The 22,601-nt window shown below is 39.3% G+C and overlaps 1 protein-coding gene across 2 annotated transcripts; it reads left to right on the top strand.

Annotated features, from left to right (window-relative positions):
* The first annotated feature begins 1,978 nt into the window (after positions 1-1,978).
* On the top strand, positions 1,979-11,627 carry snx10b (sorting nexin 10b). 2 transcript variants are annotated; one of them, XM_064348711.1, is made up of 7 exons: positions 1,979-2,358; positions 3,981-4,028; positions 4,942-5,028; positions 5,689-5,789; positions 6,899-6,997; positions 9,468-9,683; positions 10,378-11,627. In XM_064348711.1, the coding sequence occupies exons 2-7, from the start codon at positions 3,996-3,998 to the stop codon at positions 10,523-10,525; spliced, it is 684 nt and encodes a 227-aa protein (XP_064204781.1). In that variant the 5' UTR covers positions 1,979-2,358; positions 3,981-3,995; the 3' UTR covers positions 10,526-11,627. The 2 variants fall into 2 exon arrangements, with proteins under 2 accessions (XP_064204781.1, XP_064204789.1); XM_064348719.1 differs by lacking the exon at positions 3,981-4,028 and adding an exon at positions 4,077-4,148 and having other exon boundaries at positions 1,989-2,358.
* Positions 11,628-22,601: the final 10,974 nt, after the last annotated feature.

The raw sequence follows: 22,601 nt of genomic DNA, 5'->3' as shown, positions 1-22,601 counted from the left end.
TCTGTTGGTCTCTTCCTAAACTGTGTGGAAATTATGTAACATATCACCAAACCCTGTTGGAAAAAACAGTTTTTAGTCATTTTGGACTTGCCAATAATAGCTGCTTCTCCGGTGAAGTGTGAATAATGCTCTTTAATGGCAGGATAGTTCAGGAGTACATGTAAACATTAACCATCTAGGCAATGTATCGCAAACAACATTGCCTCAAATTAATTATTTGAAGTCGAAGACACAGTACATAGCAGTAAGATAGAAGCCTGGTCACAGCCTTGATTAAATGTAGACCCTAATTTGACTGGGTCTGGTTATGTACATTATAACTGTTTACCATGTTTTGTAAGAGCTGCTGTCGGGGCATGTAGAGGCTGGTCTCATGACCACAATCACAGTATGCTGGACTTTGTGCTGACAGCTGACGGGTGTTTTCGTTGTGACAAGCAATGGCCGGAGACGCCTTGTAGCTTTGTATATGTTTCATTGTTATTTCTTATCTAACATTTAGCATCTTTTTAGCTCATATGTGTACATAAGAGATCAGGTTTTTGCTGTTTTATGCTTTACAAATCTCTGTTGGGTTAATAGGATACCTTTATGGAAAACCACTTCCACAGAATAAAATACAGTAGTTTATTCAGAACAGCTGAAACAAGGTCACAATGTATGTTCCAGCACTGAGCGATACAGCTTTGCCATGCTCTTTTTTTGTTTGAGATGGTCAAGATGTGAAATTTGTGGAGAAATGTACCTCTGAATGATAGACCTTGGAAGTTTTAATGTTAGTTAATGTTGAATTGCTGTATTTTAGCATTACATGTATAATGAGTGATCTCATCTCCACTCAGAATGTAATACAGCGCAGTATTGGGTGTTGAGAAATCTTACCATATTCATCAGTGTCCTCTTGTTCTGCTGAAACATATGTCAGACCAACATTTTGTGCAGCCGGATTCAGTACACTCTGTTTCCTTTTTATCATTTCAAATCTTTTAAAGTCCAGCTTCAGTTAAATTCAGTTTTATTTGTATAACACTTTTTACAAAGGAGCAAAGTCTCAAAGCAATTTACAGACATTTCAGGCTTGAGCCCCATGCCCCCGGCCCACCCCCCTACTACTAGGACCCAGTCCTGCTTCAACCAGGAGACATTAATCACAGATATGGAAGAAGGTTACGAAGTTTTCCCAGAGGAGTTTTTGTTTTCTTTTTGCTGCTCTCGCCCCTGGGGATATGTTCACTGGGGAAATGTGATGATTTGTCATGAGGGAACCACCTGCACTGCAGTACAGTGCTTCAGTTTCAGCCAAACTTGGAAGTGTGTGTGTTACTTAAGGTGATAAATCCTACAGATTTTGATTATGCAAAAGAGAAAAGGATACCAAATGCATTCCTTTAACAATGTCAGTTAACTACATCACTGAATTAAATCTGGATTTGTTAGTTTCACTTTCCAAATGTATTGTTGGTGATACAACACTGCTGATATTTATCTAGACTTGCCCTGCCCTGAACCCTGCTCTGATATTGCATATTTTAGTGGAGCTCGTCTCTGGGAAAAAAAAAGTGTTAAGTAACTTTTGAGTTGACCCACCTCACAACATTAATTTTATGTCCTGTTGACCTGATTCACACAGACCTCATGACCTCAACAAAATTGTTTGCAACGCAGCAACGAATGTAACGTGCAGCATGTAGCCAAATGTGAATGGATATGCATTATGCAATACGTGGTGGATAAGGATGCAAGCAAATTTACATTTTAAAGTAGGTACAAAACTATTAACAGCTCTGCCTTTAAAAAAAACACTTAGGTTTGCTGTGTACCGCTTAAAAGGAACACCTGATGCTTATACAGTAAGGCAAAAGGTCTGCGTTTTTATTGCCCAAACATATACTGCCACAGTGAATAACTACATGCCGCTGTTCGAGAAGCTGTGAGACTACTATAATGTTGTAACAACCCGTGTTACATAAAACAATCACCGTGCACACAACTTGTAGAAAGTGGCGAACTCTGGAGCCCTTTTTGTATTGATTTCCTGCACGTGTACGTCATTTCTAGCAGTTCCAGGACGCGTTCGGCAAATTAGGATTACACCGATAATGTGGTAATCCATTCAACCAAACTCAAGATACAGTAGTTATCTAATTCTAACATTCTACAGACCAAACTGAACAGTCTCTATCGTTCCGGAGTTCACGCAGATGCGCACAAAAGGCAACTCGTACTTAGATACATTTCTGTGAACAACGCACAACATCCAACAGAGAAGTACCAACTGCGTCAGTGGGGTAGACAGAAGTGGAAGAAACGGAAGTAGCAAGTTGCTGTCACTGTTTCCATCAGATTGTACATTTCAAGGTATGTTTGTTAAATTTCTTGTTTTCCAAGCCAGGCAAGTCGTTTGTTGTTGTTACTATGTTAAGAAACGACTGAAATTGTTTTGTGAGGAAATCAAACGATTACTTGCTTCACATAAACACGCAGGCAAGAAGCAAAACATTTAAACGTGGCAATTAAAGTCCCACAGCGTCCATACGTATAAAACTAGATTCGCTAAAGCGTCAATGTATTGTGTATATATGCGTGAATCAAATTTTAAACATGCGTTTGACCAGTTTCCGGCTAATTGGCTAGGTGCCTTCCAGAAACCGACGACACAAATGGAATGGGTGAAGTAATAGGACGGATGACAATGATTAGCTTATGTTGTTCAATGTCAGAATAAACTAAGAAATATCTACCGCAACAAAACGCACAGTGAATACATAAGTTTTAGTACAGGCTATTAAAAACGCACTAAATGGTCCATAGTCTACCACAAAATTAGTGTACATTTGGAATTACGAAACAACACTAGGCCTATTAGATTTATGAAACATGAATGGTTTTATTTATTTATTTTATTTTATTTGCTGTGATAATTTCTGCAGAAATCCCATTCTTTCCGTTTATATAATTGTCCTATTTAGTTGAGTTATTCTGTGTTCAGTCCCTGTATTCTTTTTACACTATTTATGACATATGATGATGGAAAACAGTCAAGACAGAAATCCATCCATGACTAATATTTTCCAGAATGTATTGCTTTTGAATCCTTGTTTTCTAAACACTAGTAGAAAGATTTTTATTTTAAATGTAGTTGTCCCTTAAACATGGTACTGTATGAAGTTGACAACCATACGCCAGTTGCTTATTGCTTAAGTGCAGAAGAGAAAAAAATGATGTAGCATGTTATATTGGAATTAATTTTTTTTTTTTAATTCAATTTCCTGTGTGTTTTTGTGATCCTGACAAAGGCCATGTATTGTACACTATATGACTAAAGGTATCTGGACTGACCTTGGTTGGGCTGTTTTTCGTGTTTTGGGTTAGAACCCTTAGTCTCAAGTGAAGGCAAATATTAATGCTACAGCATACATTCACATTCTGGACGATTCTGTGCTTCCCCAAGAGTTTGGGGAAGGCCCTTTCCTTTTTCAGCATGAGAGTGCCCCCGGGCACACAGCAAGGTCCGTATAGAAATAGTTTTGTCAAGAACGGTGTGGAAGAAATTGACTGGCTTGAACAGACCCCCTCCAACACCTTTGGGGTCAATTGGAAAGCCAATTGCGAGCCAGGCTTAATCGCCCAATCAGTGCCCAACCTCACTGAATCTCTTCTAGCTGAATGGAAGCAAATCCCTGCAGTAGTGCACCAACATCTAATATAAAACATCCCCAGAAGCGTGGAGGTTGTTATAGCTGCAAAGGGGTGGACCAACTCCACATTAATGCTCATAATTTTGGATGAGATGTTGGACGTCAGGTGTCCACATACTTTTGGCCATGTAGTGTATGTGCGCTGCAGATACAGGCCAATCAAGGGGTTTGCTCCCCAACCACTTGCTACTTAAGTAAATAAGAAAATAACCTACTTATGTTCTCCAGTTCAAGATATACATATGTTTTAAAAAGCTTACATTTCCCACTTCTTTTTCTCAGCTTTGACTTTTGACAATGGAAGATATGATTGGCAGTCTAATGATGCAGGTAAGAGCTTCCTCCTCCTTATTTTTACTGTTCTTTTGTGTGTCTAAGGTGTCAAGCCTTGTGGGAAACGTTTGCTCTCAAGCAACCAAGTTGCAGTACTACATGTAGGCAAAAAGAAAGGTAGGACGCTCACTCATGAGACAATGCATAGTTACTTATGAAAACATGAAGTTTTGGCTGACCTGGCCTTCATCAGATGATACTCCCTAGTGATTTCTATGGGAGTGTAATGTCTACAGCCTCAAATTCATGAACTGCAAATGCACCCCTTGAGTATGCAGGAAGAGTAATGAGCCTTATGCTCAGAGTGCAAGAACGTTCCAAACTTGCTACCCAAGTGAGCATCACATGACTAATGGTTTAAGTTGAAATAACTTTGTCCTTTTCTTGTCTTTGAAGCATACAATTTTCACCCTTGCCAATATGAATTATATGTTTGTATAGCTATACATATCGCCTCAGTGATTCTGTATCTATAGCACGACTGATTAGAATGTAACTAGCAAAGCTAATCAAATTCTGCATGCGTTAAAGTTGATTTTAATTTTGTGAGCAGATGTGATCCTACCTCATCTGTTAAAATGTGGAAATTTCAGATTTGTTTACAGATTGAGGAACTTTGCTTTAGCACCACCTCATAATCTTAATACATAATTTATACTTTATAGATTGAGTGGTTCTTTAGCACAGGCACACTTATTTGGTCACTTGTGAGCCTCAGAGCTTTGGAGGACCTATTTCACGTGAGAATCCACTTCCTCATTTTTTCACTAAAAAGCTGAAGCTGTTGCCAGCTGCAGTTCACAATCTGGCTTAGTCGCACTCCTTCGTTAGGAAAGACACAGAATTGAGCTGATACTCTTCACACCATACCTTGGCTGATCTTGCTGTTCTGATACTGATGCGTCAACAGGAATTTGTCAGCGTTTGGGTTCGGGATCCAAAAATCCAGAAAGAGGATTTTTGGCATGCCCACATTGATTATGAAATCTGCATACACGTAAGTACTACGAAACACCAGCTTTGAAAAACTGAAGAAATGTAGTTATTTGGATGAATTATGCATAATTCCAGAATTCAAATGGACTTTTATGTGCTAAAGTGACAGAGGTCCTCATTGATAAATCTTAAAGCAATTTTGCTTTCATCTAAAGCACCAGACTGTAGCTTTGTTGTTTAGTTGAAGACATTTCTCCATCTAGACTAGCATGTTTTTCCTGCTCAGAAGAGCTTGAACAGGAACAGCCAAAGACAACAAATAGAATAGAACTCTTTTGGATCATATTTATTATCTATTTATTTATTAGTATCTCTTTTTGACTGGAATAACCTCTCGTACTTTTTTGTTGCATCACATAACATCACAGCCTAGTTTTTTTATTTTTTTATTTGCTTGTAATTTTTGTGTGTGGGTGGCTTCCTCATTCGGAAGGAAACTTCCCCTTGCTTGACATATAGGGAAATCCTTAGGGCTTTCCAGTCAGATGAGTACCAGAAACACAGAAGAACTTGTTGAAAGAATAATTTGATGCCAATCCAAAATTGTAACGTCTTGACTGTTGTTTGGAATGGGATTTGGTTTTTGCTCTTTGAAAAGTGTGCATACTTGCGTGTGTGTGTTTGTTGTCAATGCTAATGGGAACATGTTTCCTCTTGTCAGACAAACAGCATGTGCTTCACTAAGAAGATATCGTGTGTGAGGAGGAGATACAGCGAGTTTGTATGGCTCCGGCAAAGACTGCAGGAGAATGCTCTTTTAGTGTACGTATGCCAAAGTTACATCATCATTCTCCAGCAACTGCTTCATTTCAGCCACATTTTATTTTTTTAGAAAAAACTAAACCCGTATAAAGAATTGCTGTACTATTGGGAAATGGTTATTGCTCAAGGATTTGTGGCTATATTGAATTATTTTGTTACTGTACGGGAATAATGATAATCTGTATCAGACATAAAATATGTATCATTTATATAGTTTCAGTTAACCTGTTAAAAAACTGCAGTTTTTTAAAAGGAATTGGAAAAAACATAAAGTGAAAATGCAGAGATTGGTTGCCTTTTCAAAATTTCTTACTTTTGTATTTGGTTTTAAAAAGGTTGTGAAATTTCACAAATGAGCAATATATTATGGGATAGCTGTCTCTGGCTCCAGTCTCTCTTTTTGTAGAGGTAGTGATTTTCCCTTTTTCTAAGCATGTGGTTCCAGAGTTTTTGATGGGATTTGCATTCAGCCAAATCCATCGGTTTCCAGTATATTTGAATTCAACTTAAAACTAGTTAAAGCTAGAAATTCTAAAGTTAATTGCCCCATTGTGCTTCTAAACAAAGGCTGCAGCCATTGTTGCCATTACAGTTGCCTTTATTTCCAATTATCTTTGCTAGCTTGAAGGAATGTGTCCTGTTTGCCATTTCTCTGTTACCACCCCGTGTTCAATCACGTCTTAAAGCAACGAGTTGGAGTGATAAAACAGTCAAATGCTGCATCGTTTCTGTTATCGTTGACCTGGAAATGTGGTTACCTGGACAGATAAGTGAAACAGGCCTGGTTGAAGGATTGTTTGTTTTACAGGGAATGGAATTTGAAACCCCCAGTAGTCTCTGAGTACTTAGGCAGGGGAAAATTTTTTTGGGGGGGTCTTGCATTTAGCTTTCATGCATCTGTACCATATGTCTGTCTGATTTCATCAACTTTCTCATTATTGTCATAAATGAACTGTTCAATTATTGACCATTAATCATTTAAGACAGCAAATGGAATAGTACTTGTCAAATTTACATCCTTACAATATTGTAATCTGTAATGCTTGGAAAATTAAGACATGTTCAAGAATGGAATGTATGATGTCTTGATGTCACATGTCCTCTTGCAGGGAGCTCCCCAGACTTCCACCCAGGAACCCCTTCTTCAGTCTCAACAATGCACAGCAGATCACTGAGAGAATGAAAGGGCTTCAGCAGTTCCTGGATGTGTGAGTGCCCTTTTTTAAGAGCTAATCTCACCGAGAAGTCCGCTAATGTGAAACGGGGGGGGGGGGGTGTGAAACTCATGAAACTGGGTAGTGAAATAAAAATTTAAAAAAGGTGGGCTGTGGTCCCTTGAATTAAGTAGTTAATGAAGATTAAACTTAGCATTGCATTTACATGTGATTTAAAGTAATAATCTCGAAGATTTTCATTAAAATAAATGTCTGTTAAGTCACTATCTATCGCTGAATTAGGTAACACAATGGTGATTGTGCCTATTATTATATTAATTTATATTATTATTATTATTATTATTGTAATAATTTGTGATTAAAGAACTGGGTGTCTGTGGCGACATTCCCGGGAAAAAATCACAAGCGGTGCATAGATAGTGACGCGTTTTCCGTCACCCATCAGTGGTTGGTCCGCCAGAGAGGGTAGGCGGAGCTAACGCAACAGGCTTGCTCTTCAACTCATTTGTGTGTGAGCGGCGTACAGTTTTTTCTGGTGTCTGCTACCGTTAAAGGTGGGGGGGTTATGGAACTCTAATAAGTTTTTGTGTAACATGAGAGGTCATATTATTTGTTGATGTAGATTTTGTATTATACATTTGATGATAATGTAACGTTACTAAATTACATAGCTATTTGCACAGCTAACGCTAGCTACCGGACCATGTCAATAAAGGCAACATTAGCTTAAACAACGTTGCGCACAGTATCCATCTCTCATATCAGGTAACATTGCGTTAGCTAGCTAGCTAATGTAATTAACACAATCTAATGTCAGCTAACAATTCAGCTAAGAAAAAACGCTAGCTAATGCTACCGACCGGTACCGACCTCGCAAACCGTCTCTCGAATGCAATGCTACGTTGTTGCAGCGTTGCAATGTAGCTAACTAAAGGCCAGTTCAGATCAATGATTCGCAACGAGACATTTTTTATTCAGTAAATAAGTGTAATAGTTGGCGTGGCCCAGGTGCCAACTCACTGACGTCACACAGGCGACACTGGTTGGATCGGGTGGATCTATGGGAAGTGAGGTCCAAAAACACACCTGCAATTACCGCTTCTCGCCATTGGTACCGCCAAAGAGAACGAAACTAAAATCTTCGAGATTGTAACTTTAAGATTTTTTTTTTTTGCATTATTTCAGGTTTAGTTTATGCTTTTGATTTGCCCAGATAGTTTAGGTCTGATGAAGGATATTTAGAGAAGTTTCTGTTTCTTTACGGTGGCAGGAGTCGGGCATTCATAATTATGTGGTCTTAAGCAAGAAAAACCACTCGACTAACTCAAAAGTGGCTTGTATAATGACACTATATTTCCAGAGGCATTACATATAAACAGTTTATTATAGCATTTTTTCACAATGATAAATATGATTACCATAGTTCATATTGTGGTGATACTACTTTCCTTGAGCACAGCAGTCTCAGGTTGTTTGTGCCTTAGGAAAGGATTCCAACCAAAAATAATATTAAATGTAATTTTTCTAAATAATAATTCATTTTTACATTATTCACCTGATAATAAAAGGGGACAATAAAGAAAAGATACACTTTTATTCCCTGTGGAGGTGAATCATTTCAAAGCAAATGTCACGGTTTAAACCACTGCGCTAAATTAAGAACAACTTGCATGTTTCTATTTCTACTAATCCTATTAAATGGCTGATAATGAAGTTGTGTAGTTGGTGGTTAGCGATGTGATTGCACTGTAAGTACTGACTGAGTATATTCCCTTGAGATTTTTACATGCGGTAATTGACTATACAGTACAGTGGATTTTCTGGAATCTCCTTTCTGTGCTTATTCTGTGTGGTGGAAGGCTGGAGGTTTATTGCTGAAATACAGCTGATCAGTTGATCCATAAATCAGTGTGCACATTAATGTGTAAGTAGAGCTAAATTAATGTCTGTCATTGTTTGTATTAGAGGTCATTAAATGGGTGACTGCCTGAAACCATTCAAGTAAAATGCATTGGGGAAATAAATCTGACTTGAAGGGGAAATAAAACGTGAGGCAGGTGAGACTATTGCCACAGCTTCAGTTGGCTGGCTGACAGGCAGAAAAGCACTTTTGGAATTCCATCTCCTTGGATTCCTCTGAAACTGCTGTTGATGTCAAGTTCAATTGGAATGAAACTATTATGTGGCATTACTTCTGTGAAGTACTCCGTTTCAATGGGGGATTTGGTCAGAAGCTAAGGAAGTACATTCCTGGAGCTTCGATTGTGAGGGTAGCCTCATATATCATGACTGGAATGATGGCATGACTTGCAGAGGAGACACTGTGGGTAGGTTACTAAAACAAGTATTGACTGATACCCAACTGTTTTGGGGGAAGCACGCTGATATTGACTGTTCATGCCAGTTTTAGATTGCAACTTTAATGGCTATTTGAGTTATATTCCAGTGAACACGTGCGATTTGTAGCTAACATGCATTCCCATTCCTCTGTTCCTCTTCACAGGATCCTCCAGAACCCAGTGGTGTTGTCAGACAGTCGCCTCCACCTCTTTCTACAGTCACAGCTGAGCGTTACCAAGATGGAGGCCTGTGCCTCGGGCCAGACGCGCTTTTCAGTGGATCAGGCCATCCAGCGCTGTGGCTGCGAGCTCCGCCGTTTCCACTCTGAGGATGAGCTACGCGGAGTGGACAAGGCCTGCTGGGACTCAGACTGTGAGAGGTATTCCAACAATTACAACTGCAGCTGTCCTTTATTTTGTAATCTGTCAATTTTAAAGCAAGACCAGGTCAAAACCTGGTATATGGCTGGACCTAACACACTTCATCCGGCCGACCAGGGGTGTAACTTCATAACTCGGCCGACCAATGGTGTAACTTCATCACTCAGTCACTCAGTCACAGACATTCGTGTTTGTAGGGCTGGCCCCGCTGTTGTGGCCCAGCCAAAGATAATCTATATACACATTCAGTGTTCTGGAACAACACAAAATATTTAATTTGTTTATCTCAACAATACTGTGAAAACAGTCCTGATCTCATGAACAGTTTTTTATACTGTGTTTCATTGTGCTTTGTGGTAAAATGGCTTGAGAGGGAAATGATTAAAACCAGCATTGTTTTTGGTGTTTCTGCATTATGTAATATACTGTTTATTTTTGAAGGGTTTAAATGTAAGGCAAAATGCTTGGTGGGTTGATATTTGTGCCAAAAAAGGTTTCATTTTGAAGCTAGTACATGACCTCACATAAGTATTTGGCTAATATTCCTCATGTTTTCAGATATATGTAATGGATAAAAAGTATTGTCAAAGTCCCTGTGGTGTGGGAGGGTCTGCATTTTATGGCCACAGGATTTCAGCTGTTTCTTGGTTTTGCCACGAACTGTGGAAACTGAAAACCTCTCCTTCCATTCAGCACTTCCTCATCAGGACTGGGACAAAGCAGTGAGGCTGCGATGGCCTGTGAGGAAGACACACTCATACAGGATGCCACGCCCATCGAGGAAGCGCTCCTAACCTGTGCGTCAGTGTCGGTGTGTGGCGAGCAGGAAGTTGAGCCTTGATGCACCACATCCCTGCCAGGAAGTCCTTGGCAGATTCTCATGCTGCTGAACTTTCCATCCTAAAAGTTCCTGAAAGTGAGGATTGAGACCAGTGGTTCAGCTGGCTCAATTTTATTTTACATGTGTTGCCTTTTACTGTACATCATCCAGGTTTAGGGAAGCCAGATGTTTTCGGTTAATTTATTTGTATATAACAGCTGTGAGGAATAAATGAGCTTGTTGCCCGAGTGCCAGCTGAGGTTTTCTTATCCATAAGAGCCTTCTTAATTTTTATCTTTTTTTTTTTTGTTTTTTTTTATAACGTAGTCAAGGTCAGCTGTATGTATGTTCATGACTTAGTGGAATTTTGCTTTTAGAGAAAGTGCGTACATTTCTGCCTTACTGGGGAAGGTTCTTAAAATCATGTTGAAGTATTTTACTGAATTTTAACCTTTTGTATTTGCTTTGTACTGTAGTATACAAATCTAAGGTTAGTGAAGGCTACATGGAATTTACATTCTAGGTTTTAAATGATCTTTTATGTGAAAGAAACAACCATGACTTTGTAAAGGATGAGTGACTACATTTGACCCCCAATAGGATAGCTATTGTTTTCATAGCATGCAGCTGATTCTGATTGCATAGTTTCCTATGGCAAATCATTTGTTTATTATATCCATATTATGTACAAGCATAATTTGGAAAACATGAAGTTCTGGTCTTAACACTTCTTTTATTTTGTGCAACAAAATGGTGTATTGTTCTGCTGTTTCAATTGTTGGATGTGTATATATTTGTAATTGATGTTATAAGATGTATTTTCATACACTGAAAGTTTTTGTAATTCACGTCTGTATATATTATGTCACTGGAATAAACCAGAGCTGGGATAAAGTCTTGCACACTGGCAAATTCAGTCAGTTGAATTTTACAGTAGCAAGGAATTTGGTGTAAAATGTGTATATAATAGAAGTTTTGTATTTAATTACACTGAATTCTATTTCTCCTGTGATGGGTATAATGTTAAGTTTGTCATTCCGGGTGCAAGTCACATGGAACTGAGTAGGTTGGAAGGTTTTTAGAAGAAAAATGTACCTGTACAAATAAAGTAAATTAAATTAAATCATGTCATTTACTGATCTTACGCACATTTACCTGTGTACTGATGAGTTGGAATTGTGTAATCTACCACTTTCAGTTATGCTTCGAGAAAAGCAACACATCTCGACATTAATTTTAGGGTAAACCTCACAGGATAATAACATAGCATTTCTTGCATTTAAAAAAGCTGGAAACCACGTTTAAGGATGAAATCGACCTTGTTGTTTTATTTTGGCAATCTCTAAGCATGCAATTATTTTACAGCCTCTGCAGATTTTTAAAAATGTAACCTTCTTGTATCATTTCAATTATCAAAAGTTAGAATTCCAATTTTGGCTTTATGTGATGACACTACCGGTAACTAATTATTAATCTGCATACTTAATGCCGAACCGAGGAAAGCAAATCACGTTTCCAAAGAAACTGACGAGAAAATAAATGATACAAAGTCTCACTTTTCAGAATGAAAAGATTAATGTCATGGAATTTTATACGCCGTGTATTTGCTTCACAAGGCGTTAGAATTAGGTATTAGATAGCGGCACGTTCAATTTTCCCACACAATTTTAGCTAGAAAAAATACAAAGTATCTTCCTAGCAGCCGTTCTACATTCAGACATAGAAGTTCCAAGATATTCAACTCACGGATTTTTTTTCTGGTTTTAAATTATGTATCCATAAGATGTTATATAACGATCCAGTTTTATTATCAGGAGACAATATTATTTTCGTGGGTAATGTACACTGATGTTATTGCTTGAATATAGACGCCGTTACGTTGGCCTGGCTTGCCTATGGACGGAACATTTCGTGTGTATTTCTACGCTCCTGTTCCCTGAGATGAAGGCGGTCTCTCTACGGTATCCAATGGCAACCTCAGTTGGTAACCATTGGCAACTGGAAGCAGAGAGTCGAGACACGTTGCTTCTCCCAGACGGGTATTTCACGAGAAATAAGCAAATTCAAAGCAACATCGAAATTGTGCGAGTTTTTCCTACAGGGAAAGTGATATCTCAAGTGCAATACGTTAATGGCTTGTCATGAATAATCATTTCTCATACCTGCAAAAATTTTCTGAATTGTACGGTTAGTGATTTAAATTATTCAGGATTTATAATTAATATTATAAATAACATGTAGTGATAGAAATGCTGTTATCATGAGGATGTATTGTCTACATCCCCACCACCCGTGTTACTAAACCTGCTACGACTACTACTACTACAAGAAGAAGAAGAAGAAGAATTCATTTGAATATGCTGTGTCACGGATGGGAAGGCATTTGAACATAGTAAAATGTTATCGAACAAGCAAACACACAAACACTTACAAACTTTCTGCTGATTTTAGTATGAATTAAAAAACCTAAAAAGAACACAGAACTTCAATTGGCCAGTCCTGTGCTGGTACCTTGATTTAAAGAACTTGAAATTTGGCCTTGATACTTCCCATGTTGGAACTGATGGATATAAATTCACTTCCTTAATCTTTGCAGCTGTTACAATGACGGTGATCCTGAGATTTTAGGCGTACAATGTATGACAAATGGGTAGATTTCTAGCAAGGAATAAAGTAAAAGAGATGTGAGTAGAAGTATGAGATTATACATCTCTAGGTTCTCAGAATTGCTCTCATGTAAAAATCGTTTACAGAAAATGTTTGTTGAAATACAATATAGTCTGTCTCATGAATCATTTTATCATTTTATGAATCAGTTGTGATGGTTAATTGGTATTCAATAGCAAACAATGTAAACAGTACAAATGACCACCAAATGATGCCATCAGTTTCTGAAATTATGGTGATCTGGGTGTGGGTCAGCCTGCTAAGCTTTTGCATCACCTCTCAGTCTGGGTATTAGTCTTACATCACAGCAGTCCTGAAGAAGCTCAGTTTACATCCCCATGACATGATTATTATCACACAGTAAACAAAGCCTCTCTCTCTCCCTCCCTCTCAATCTTGCTCTAATTCACTCATTCTCACACTTTTAGCACCTGCTAACAAGGGAGTTATGTCTCATATTATGAGTACAATAGTCACATTTCATTCAACCTCTAATAGAGTATTAAGAGCATCAGCGGCACTGTACTGCTGCCATGTGTGCAGCCAATCAGGAAAGGCTCTGAGAGAGAGGCAGTCTGGGTGGCAACAGGGTAGGGATTGTAGGTTTTTTCAGCTTTTTGGGGCTGTCAGGTTGGGTGACAGTGTCTAGTGATTCCTGTGATACAGTGATTCATGTATCAAGCACAAAAGGTTGTGGCTATAATACCAGGCTTAAAGCTCACAGGAAATAAGAGTGATGGCCATACCTGTGGGAAGATGGGGGGAAACAGGTGATGAACCTACAGTCAAAATGCAGACTACTTATTTGATTGGCTAGTGCTCTGCTGATGCAAATTTAGTGGGTGAAACACAGAGCGAATTAAGAGATGAATAGCAAAATGTGACAAAATCGATAAAATGTACAACAAAAAAGAACTGATGCCATATTTTAACAATTACAAGGAAGAATGTATATTATAAAAGAGATTGTACAACAGCAGTTTAAGAAAACATTATGGAAGTGTTGTTTAATTTTATTATGCTTTAAAAATGCTAGGTAATATATAATGGATTGAACATGGAATTCCATTGGAACAAATTTGCCCAGTAGAGGGCAGCTATGCTGTGTATTTCAATATTAACTTCACATTGTTAGGATATGTGCAATGCATATTATCTGATTTCCACAGTAAAGTAAATATTTAAAAAAACATTAACCCTAAGCACAGGACATAATGTCTAATTGTAAAAATATAACAAGTTTTTTGCTATGATTTATTGTAATGAGGTAAAATGCTAAGGTCCAACCGTCATAAAATTGATTGCTTTTTCTTTTTAGGTCTATTTAAAACTGAGTTGAATTGAGTATTTTCAGCATGGCATGGTGTTGCATATATATATATATACATATATATGTGTGTGTGTGTGTGTGTGTGTGTGTGTGTGACTGTCTGTGTACATGTGTTCCAAAATAATAATGTCAAAAGATAAAATCTCTGGTGTTCTAGGTCACAAACACCAGTAGAGTATCATTCTATCATGAATTTTTCATTTTTCTTTTTTCTTCATCAACACCATTATATTATTATTATTATTATTATTATTATTATTATTATTATTATTATTATTATTATTATTATTATTAACTGTCATTGTTCCCCCCATCAGCATTATCTTCTTCTTCTGGGATGCATGAGCTTAAAATTAAAAGGCGAATCATTTCCAACTTTCAAGAATTTTGGACAATCTATGTTGTACAACACTCAGAGAAGCAAAAAACGAGAGAGAGAAAAAAGAAAAAAGTAGCTCTGAGCTGAGATATCTAGTGCTGCAGCAGTCCACCTTTTCTGAAAAGGAACAGCACTTAATTATCTTCCAGACAGGTTACTGAAGTCTAAAAACTTCTCCCCCCCTCTGTCATATCATTTCCCCTATCTTAATACAGTTGATGTGAATGGGTCTCTGTCCTCCCTTATATCACCTCCTCACCCCTTGTTAAAAGTGCCTACCATGCAGGTTTTTTTCCGACAGGTTGATTTTTCAAGTTGTACAATCTCATGGTGCTCTCTTTCCAAAAAGCGGGATCTGTTAGAGTCTTGTCATCCACCTGACACCACATGCTTTATGATGTCGGGAAGAATTTTTAATAAGATCTCAGAGGAGTCTGCTGGCACTTAACAGGAATTGGGGTGTTTTTTTATTTTTTCTTTCTTCCATCAGGAATGTACAGGGAGGTCCCATGGGGATCCCGCTGGATTCACTCCCGCTGAGAAGTGTCGGTGTCAGCCGGTTGATTGTGTTCCCGCTGCCGAAGCGACGCTGACGGTGACGGTGACAGGCTTCGTTTCACCGCCCTGCCTGCCGCGCTGGTTAATGTCACTCCTGCTGTCGCGTGTCCGCGTCTCTGACAGAGCCGCCACGCCTGGGTTCACAGCCGCAATATCCAGGAGTATCGTTCCACGCGCTTCTCACTGTAACCGAAACGACCCGTTTGATCGCTAATAACTAAAAATGAGCATAAGGATCACAGAAAGTTGTTTAACTCCTGTCTTCATATTAAACACACAGTCTATCAATGAAAATTGTTTATTTAAGGAAAATAAACTAAGATAAATATGTTAAATTATGATTTAAGACTTAATTAATATGATTTAAGTGTTTAAATTGCTATCAGCAGCCATATGACCATGCACACTGCTCCTGCTGAAGTTAGGCAAATGTGAGTTCAGTTAGTACTTGGATGGGAGACTTGGGAAAATTAAGTTTCTGCTTGAAGTGGTGTTAGTAGGCCAGTAGGGGGCAATCATCCCCCTGGTTGAAGAGAAACCCCAAATTCCCCACTGCAGCATGGGGACACAGTGCTATTGGAGATGCCTCTTTTGGATGAGATGCTAAACCAAGGTCCTGACTCACTGTGGTCATTAAAAATCCCATGACACTTATCACAAATATTAGGGGGGTCTCTGGTGTCTTGGCTAAATTCTCAACCTGCCACCTAATCATCATAATTGGCTAAAAAATTGTTCTCCACTTCAGCTGATGTGTGGAGAGCGTTCTAGCGACAAATGGCTGTCGTGCATCACCCAGGTGGGAGCTACACATTGGTGGTGGTTGAGGCGATTCTCCCCCTCAACACTTTGCAATTTGTAAGGCACTTTGGGTGTGAGAAAAGCGCTATATAAATGCAAGAAATTATTATTATTATTATTATTATTATTATTATTATTATTATTATTATTATCATTATTATTATCATTAATTGTGGGTGTTCTAACAGTTCTCTCTTGAAGATGCTGGGTGCATGCATTGTAAAGGACTAGAAATAAAGTTCCTACAGACTTGCAGTGGGACAACTTGAGTGAAGGGTCTTAAACATGAATATAGCACAAAATCTATGTCACTTGATGATTGCCTTACAAGTAATAATCTTGTCAAAAAAAATTCTGCATACCTAAAAGCCTATTTCATACCATTGTGGGTTGAATTTAAGGGAGATTTGTGGAGAAGTGAATATCCAGCACAATAATCTCCACTTAAAACATTATATACATAACATTTCAAAAATATTAATGTAACATAGAGTCCAGTTTCTATTTGTTAACAGTTCAAATAGTTTGCTTGAGAACAGAGTTTTAAAAATGACTAACTGGATTATAGAAGGCCAGCAGAGATGCAGCCTACTAGAAATATGTCTTCACATTAGTTATTTCTCTCCATGTGGTAATGCACAATATGAATTAATTTTTGTATGGGGTAGCACACACACTGTCAAAGAGGATTTCACACTTGCGTGTGCTTTGTGTGTGTGTGTGTGTATGTGTGTGTGTCTGTGTGTCTGTATGTGCACGTGTGTGTGCGTATCAACCGGCTACCACGTTCTGTGTTGTTATGCTAATGCAGAGGTGATCAACGCTGTCGGTGGACTGATATGCACTTGACATTTCTGTAATATTAATTAGATTACTGTGTCTCATGGAAGGGAATGTAACATTCATTAGAAATTCATAATAGCGCAGACAAAAGGAGCGCGCCTCCCTGACTGACGGAGAGTGTCACCTCGTTCACCTCACCCACTCAACGGGCGTGCCAGGCCAGGCCAGCACATATCACAGTAAATTGGGAGTGGGAGGACTGCTTCCTGAAGATGACTTATTAAATTGCACAAAAGCTGTCTGGCTCCCGGTGATGTGTGCTGTGTCCCCCCCTCCCCACCTCGGTATGTGAGTGACTGCGAGCCGTTTGCATTACCCCGCAGTCATTTTTACACACAGAGGTAATGAAGCTGTCACAGCAGCCGGCGCTTGGCGCAGCGTGATATTCAAATGGACTCGTCCCTAGCTGATCACAGAACAATCCAATTACATATGGCGAGTGTGACTCGGGCCCTGCTCCAGGACAGGAGCTACCCCCCCTGTGCAGCTAGATCTGGACACAACACCTAACGCAAGACTGACCCCCCCACATTAATTCTGTATGCTCCCTATATGTACAATGCGCTTGCGTGCGTGCATTTGTGTGTGCATGCGTGTGTGCGTGTGTTAGTGCGTGTGTTTGTGTGTGCATGCGTGTGTGTGTGTGTGTGTGTGTGTGTGTGTGTGCGTGTGTGCGTTTGTGTGTGTGTCTGTGTGTGTGCGTGTGTGTGAGTATCACTTGCTGCCAGGAGATGGGATCTACAATTGTACTATGGTGACAACCAAGCAGTCCTGACACATATCTAAAGATGTTTCGCACCATTTGTACATTTCATTAAAGATATATAATAGCTTGTCATAAGCAATCCATTCTTCTGGTCCCAGGAGTTACAATTATATGAAGAAGCATGGCTGTCACTGAAAGGAGTGAGATGGAAGACACTTCTGTGTGTGCATGTGTGTAAATCTGCCGTATGTGTTTTACACATGCCATCAAACAGACAGAGATAAAATATGAAAAGATGGGTAGAGAATTCACTCATTATGAAAAACATGATTATCAAAAAATCCTCTGGGATTCATTCCCAACACGCCCAGTCTGTGATGTCTTTATTTGACCAAGTTTGTGAAGCACTGTAATGCAAGCAGCATTTTTAAATGTGCAGCACAGCACATGCAGTAGAGTGGAGTATTGGGTACAGTACTGGAGTTTCACTTTATTCAACTATACAAACTAAAGTAGTATATGGGTGGCTTTGATAAAGACAACTGCAAATACATGATATAAAAGACATGTTAGGCAAACAATGGCATCTCCTTAGGAAATAACATCATATAATTAGCATATGGTTTAATTGATTAAAATGATTTTATATCTAACTTCCCTTTCTCACTCTGAATTAAGAATAAAACAGTTGCTCCCAAAATAATCTGTAGGATTTCTGCCTCTGTCAGTTCCCTGTTGTACTGCTCAAACTCAGTTCAACCGTGTTTTTGTTTTCTTCGATTGACCATTCACAAGAAATTATAAAAAACACGATGATCCAGAACCCAATCAGGGGTCTGGAAAAGATCAAAAGGTTGGCCAATGATGAGTGGCGGTGGTGAATGTCTCCCTGCATAGACTATGACAATACTGAAAAATGTTGTTGTTATCAGATCCATTGGCTGATTACTGAATCTTCGATTTTTCCTAGTGTCAATTCATCAGTGTCAAAGAGCCAGTGTTAAACACTTTCTCCTTAGTCCACTTGGTGAGTCTGGCTTGCTTGTCTCTGTCTTAGGGTATCAGCCAACCTGTCACACATTTCACCCTACCTCCCCCCAGCTGCCATGTGAGACCACATGCCTATTTACCATGTGTCACACTCATTAATATGATTCTTGGATATCAATTACCACTCGGGCCCTGGTTTTTTGATCCTATAGTAACCCCAAAGTCTCTTTGTAATCCTGTGAATACAATAGACAGAATCTTGATGCAGAGAATTTTTTTTTTCTCTTAAGGAAAAAATTCACCTGCTATTTGTTCCCTTTTTTAAAAAAAAAAAATCGATGGACAGTTACCTAAATCCCACTATTCCAGAAGCATCTGCCATTTGTCAGAGAAAATGAAGGGGAAATTAGAAAAGACTACATATTGGATTAGCTGTTAATGTTGCTGGGGACGGCCGATGGCCTTTTCTCTGCGGCGTTTACAAAAAAGTGTTTGTGTGTGTATGTGTGTGCGGAGTGGAGGGGGGGGGGGCGGAGGGGGGCAGTGTTGGGATGTGTGAATGATGTCCCTTCAAACGGTGAGCTGGGGCACCCCTCCTGTCCTCCTCCCCTGTCCTGTCATAAATATACTGTTGCCGCTGAATATACAGCAGACAATATTTCTGAGTACTGGCTGAGCCCATTGTTAAGAGGAAGAGAACATTGAGAAAAAGGATGTTGCTGTTGTGAATGGTGCAATGCAGTCCAGCAGACCTAGATACATTTTAAAATTAATGATCACAAGCAATGATCACATTATCAGATTTTTAAATGGCCCCAAAACAAAAAAATGTGATGTATAATTTACGATAACTAATCAAAAACTGAACTTTGAATTTGTAGTATCTATCACATTGAATTTATGTATTCTGTCTATGTAGAATTTGTAGTATAAAACTCTGGTTTGTTAAGGAGCAAATAATATACAGACATATGATCAGTCCCTTCATGTGAGATCTGCAATGTTATTTTATTTGTTTCTACAATTGAGCTAAATTATGAGAGTAGCATTCAATTAAATGGAATTACTGTCTTACTACTTTTGAATGCATGTGATTAACAGAAACTGATAAAGATTCCTTTGATCCTATAAAAAGACTATGCCAGAAACAGTGGTTGCACCATCTTCATTAAAGAAGATCTGCGAGGCCAGAGAAAAATGGTCGTTTTTTTCTATTTTTCCAAATAATAAACAATCAACATGGTTCATGCTTGATCATTGGCAGCTGATATATAGAGAGTAATGGTAATGACTACGGGTGGTCTGCTATTAACATATATAAAATCAGTTTGGTTGTCCTGATTTCATGATATTGAATAATTTTTGGCTGTCAGTGGTGAGGCTGCACAGGGACAGACCTTCAGCTTTAAATGGTGTAGACGACTGGCATGCTTAAGGTATATTTTGAAATAACCACGTGAACGTGTCTGCTTGTTTGTCAGCAGTTAGATAAAGTTGTTTTGTGAAGCCAGATAAAGATGTTTCGCTTTAGAGCTGATTCAGCAGGAACTAGAAGAATATGCACATGGCTGGATCAATGTAGAATGTGATAAATATATAGTTTCAGCGTAAAATGCAGAGTATATATATCAGCGAGCTAGCTGCGTTTTTTCAGAGAAAGCACCATACTGATGCATTGTGAAATTCTCTCCATGCCGCATGTAATAAAGAACTGTGCCTTATCACAGTGACCCTTCAAACTCAGAGTGGATAAATTTGTTTCCATCATAGCGCTTGATCAGGTGACTGCACTTCATCACTGGCCTTATTTACAATACTTCGCTGTGCAGTTTTTATTTTAGAGTCTGTCCTTTACAAAAGGGCTTTGTATTTTTTCTCACTGTGGCTCTCCGTATGGCTCTGAACATATAAAGATGTCATGTTGTTAATTATCATAAAAAACCATACCCAGAATGAATGACATGCAAGCAAATGGGAGATTTCATAAGAATTTTCAATGACAACTTTTCAATTCACCAAAGCACAATACTTTTCCTTTCTCTGCCATTTCTGCCACACAGAAATATAGGGTGTAACTGGTCACCAATGCCACTTAGAAGCATGTAAATCGTTTTTAAAAAATATATAAATAGTATTTTCTATATATAAAATAGATGAAGTTCTCAAAATTGTCAATTTTCCATTAAATCCCTCTGATTTCCGGATGATAAAAGGAATTGTGATGATGTGATATTCTAGCTGCTGAGGGCCTCTCGGCCTGTGGTATTGAGTATCGATCCCCTCAGAGCCTCGTTTCGTTCAGCCACCCCTGTGGAGCACTCGCAGATACCGGAGTAATAGCCATGGATTTTCCCTGGGAATATTCGGCTCCTCCTTAATTGTGTGCCCTGATCTGAAATATTTACTGCTCAAGTATTCCTCTGAGTGGAATTGACTATACCATAATTGCCTGTTTCACTGGTCTATCGGCCGTTAACCTTCAGCTGACTAGGGTAGAACAGGTGCGGCCTTGCCTGTCAAAGCCAAGGCGCTGCCATGACAACCCTGACACGCGCAAGTTCAGCAGGCCCCAGTGAATCGATCGGTTAATGGTCCAGCCTGAATGCCAGCTCCATCCCGCCAGCTTTGACCGAACTTAATCAGTCCTTTCAGGGTGGAAGGAGAGGAAAACATCAGAGGAATGAAATGAAATTGACCCGGAGTCTCTCCAGCCTTGAGATCGGCGCAGCAGTGAGTAAGAGGAACTGGCTGATATTAAAAGGGGAAAAAAAGGAAGAAAAAAAAAACATTTAGAGAAGAAACCACTTTTATAACGAGAAAATGTGTCCTGCCAATGTCATCGGTGTGATTGCCCTCCCCAACACGGACACTGTTGGTGCTCTGTCAGTCACTTTTTAGACAGGCGCTGCAGAAGGTGAGAGAACGGGAAACAGCTCCATGGGGAACAGACCATCTGCTGCAGAGCCATGCTATTCCTCTCTGCACCATACTGAGCTCTGCTCCTCATCCTGGCACGCATCTATAAGCACTTGACCACTCTGCTTCCTCTGCTGCTTTGTACCCTGCTCAGGGTGAAATGGAATACTGCTGACAACACTGGCTGGCGTATAATGCTTCCAATTACATCTGTTTTGCTTATGATCCAAGTCTATATTTGTGGTCAGCTAACTGTAACGGAGTTTGAGGAAACTGTAAAACATAAACAGACAGGGGCGCATATGCACACACACACACACAGCCACAGTGAGGATGATGAGGAAGAAGCATGCAGCTGTACCTGACCCCCTCCCAACAGTTGCACCCCTCCCCCACCCTTCTCTCTGTTGAGGCCCATGCGACCAGCCCTTTTAGGCCGTCACCCAGACACGGTCTCTCCCCCCGCAGCTCAGATCATTATTATGCTGGGGCCCGTGTTGATCATTTCCTCCTCTCCACACACCCTGACTGCGTCCCATTCTGACGTTGCTGGTGTGAGCGACTGCAGAACGGCTCCACTAATGGAATCTGAAGACTCCAATTTCCCCTCTGCCAGAGAAGACAGAAAATCCTCGCCAATTCAATTATCTGCATCTCCCACCACATCAACAAAAGAGAGGAGAAAGACCAGGAAATATACGGCTCTGAGCTGTGCAAGAAGCACGCTCCTCACAGAGCTGATTAAATATCTATACAATTAGCGTCACCTTAATAAATAACTGATAATAAATATCAGTCTCCATTACACTGAGTCTATCGCAGGGAGCTTTTGGCTTCAGGGAAACAAAACAATTTAAATTATAGCTGGCTCTTTCTCTCCGGGCATACTTTAAATGGGATAATTACA

Source organism: Anguilla rostrata, chromosome 1 (assembly GCF_018555375.3).
Source record: "Anguilla rostrata isolate EN2019 chromosome 1, ASM1855537v3, whole genome shotgun sequence".
Taxonomy (NCBI): Eukaryota; Metazoa; Chordata; class Actinopteri; order Anguilliformes; family Anguillidae; genus Anguilla; species Anguilla rostrata.
Note: the sequence above shows the minus strand (reverse complement) of the source record. Positions and strands in the feature narration are given on the sequence as shown.

Coding starts and splice junctions, on each gene's coding strand:
- snx10b (XM_064348711.1), top strand. CDS start 3,996: ATGGAAGATATGATTGGCAGTCTAATGATGCAG. Junction 5,029..5,688: donor ATTATGAAATCTGCATACAC/GTAAGTACTACG, acceptor TCCTCTTGTCAG/ACAAACAGCATGTGCTTCAC. Junction 5,790..6,898: donor CAGGAGAATGCTCTTTTAGT/GTACGTATGCCA, acceptor GTCCTCTTGCAG/GGAGCTCCCCAGACTTCCAC.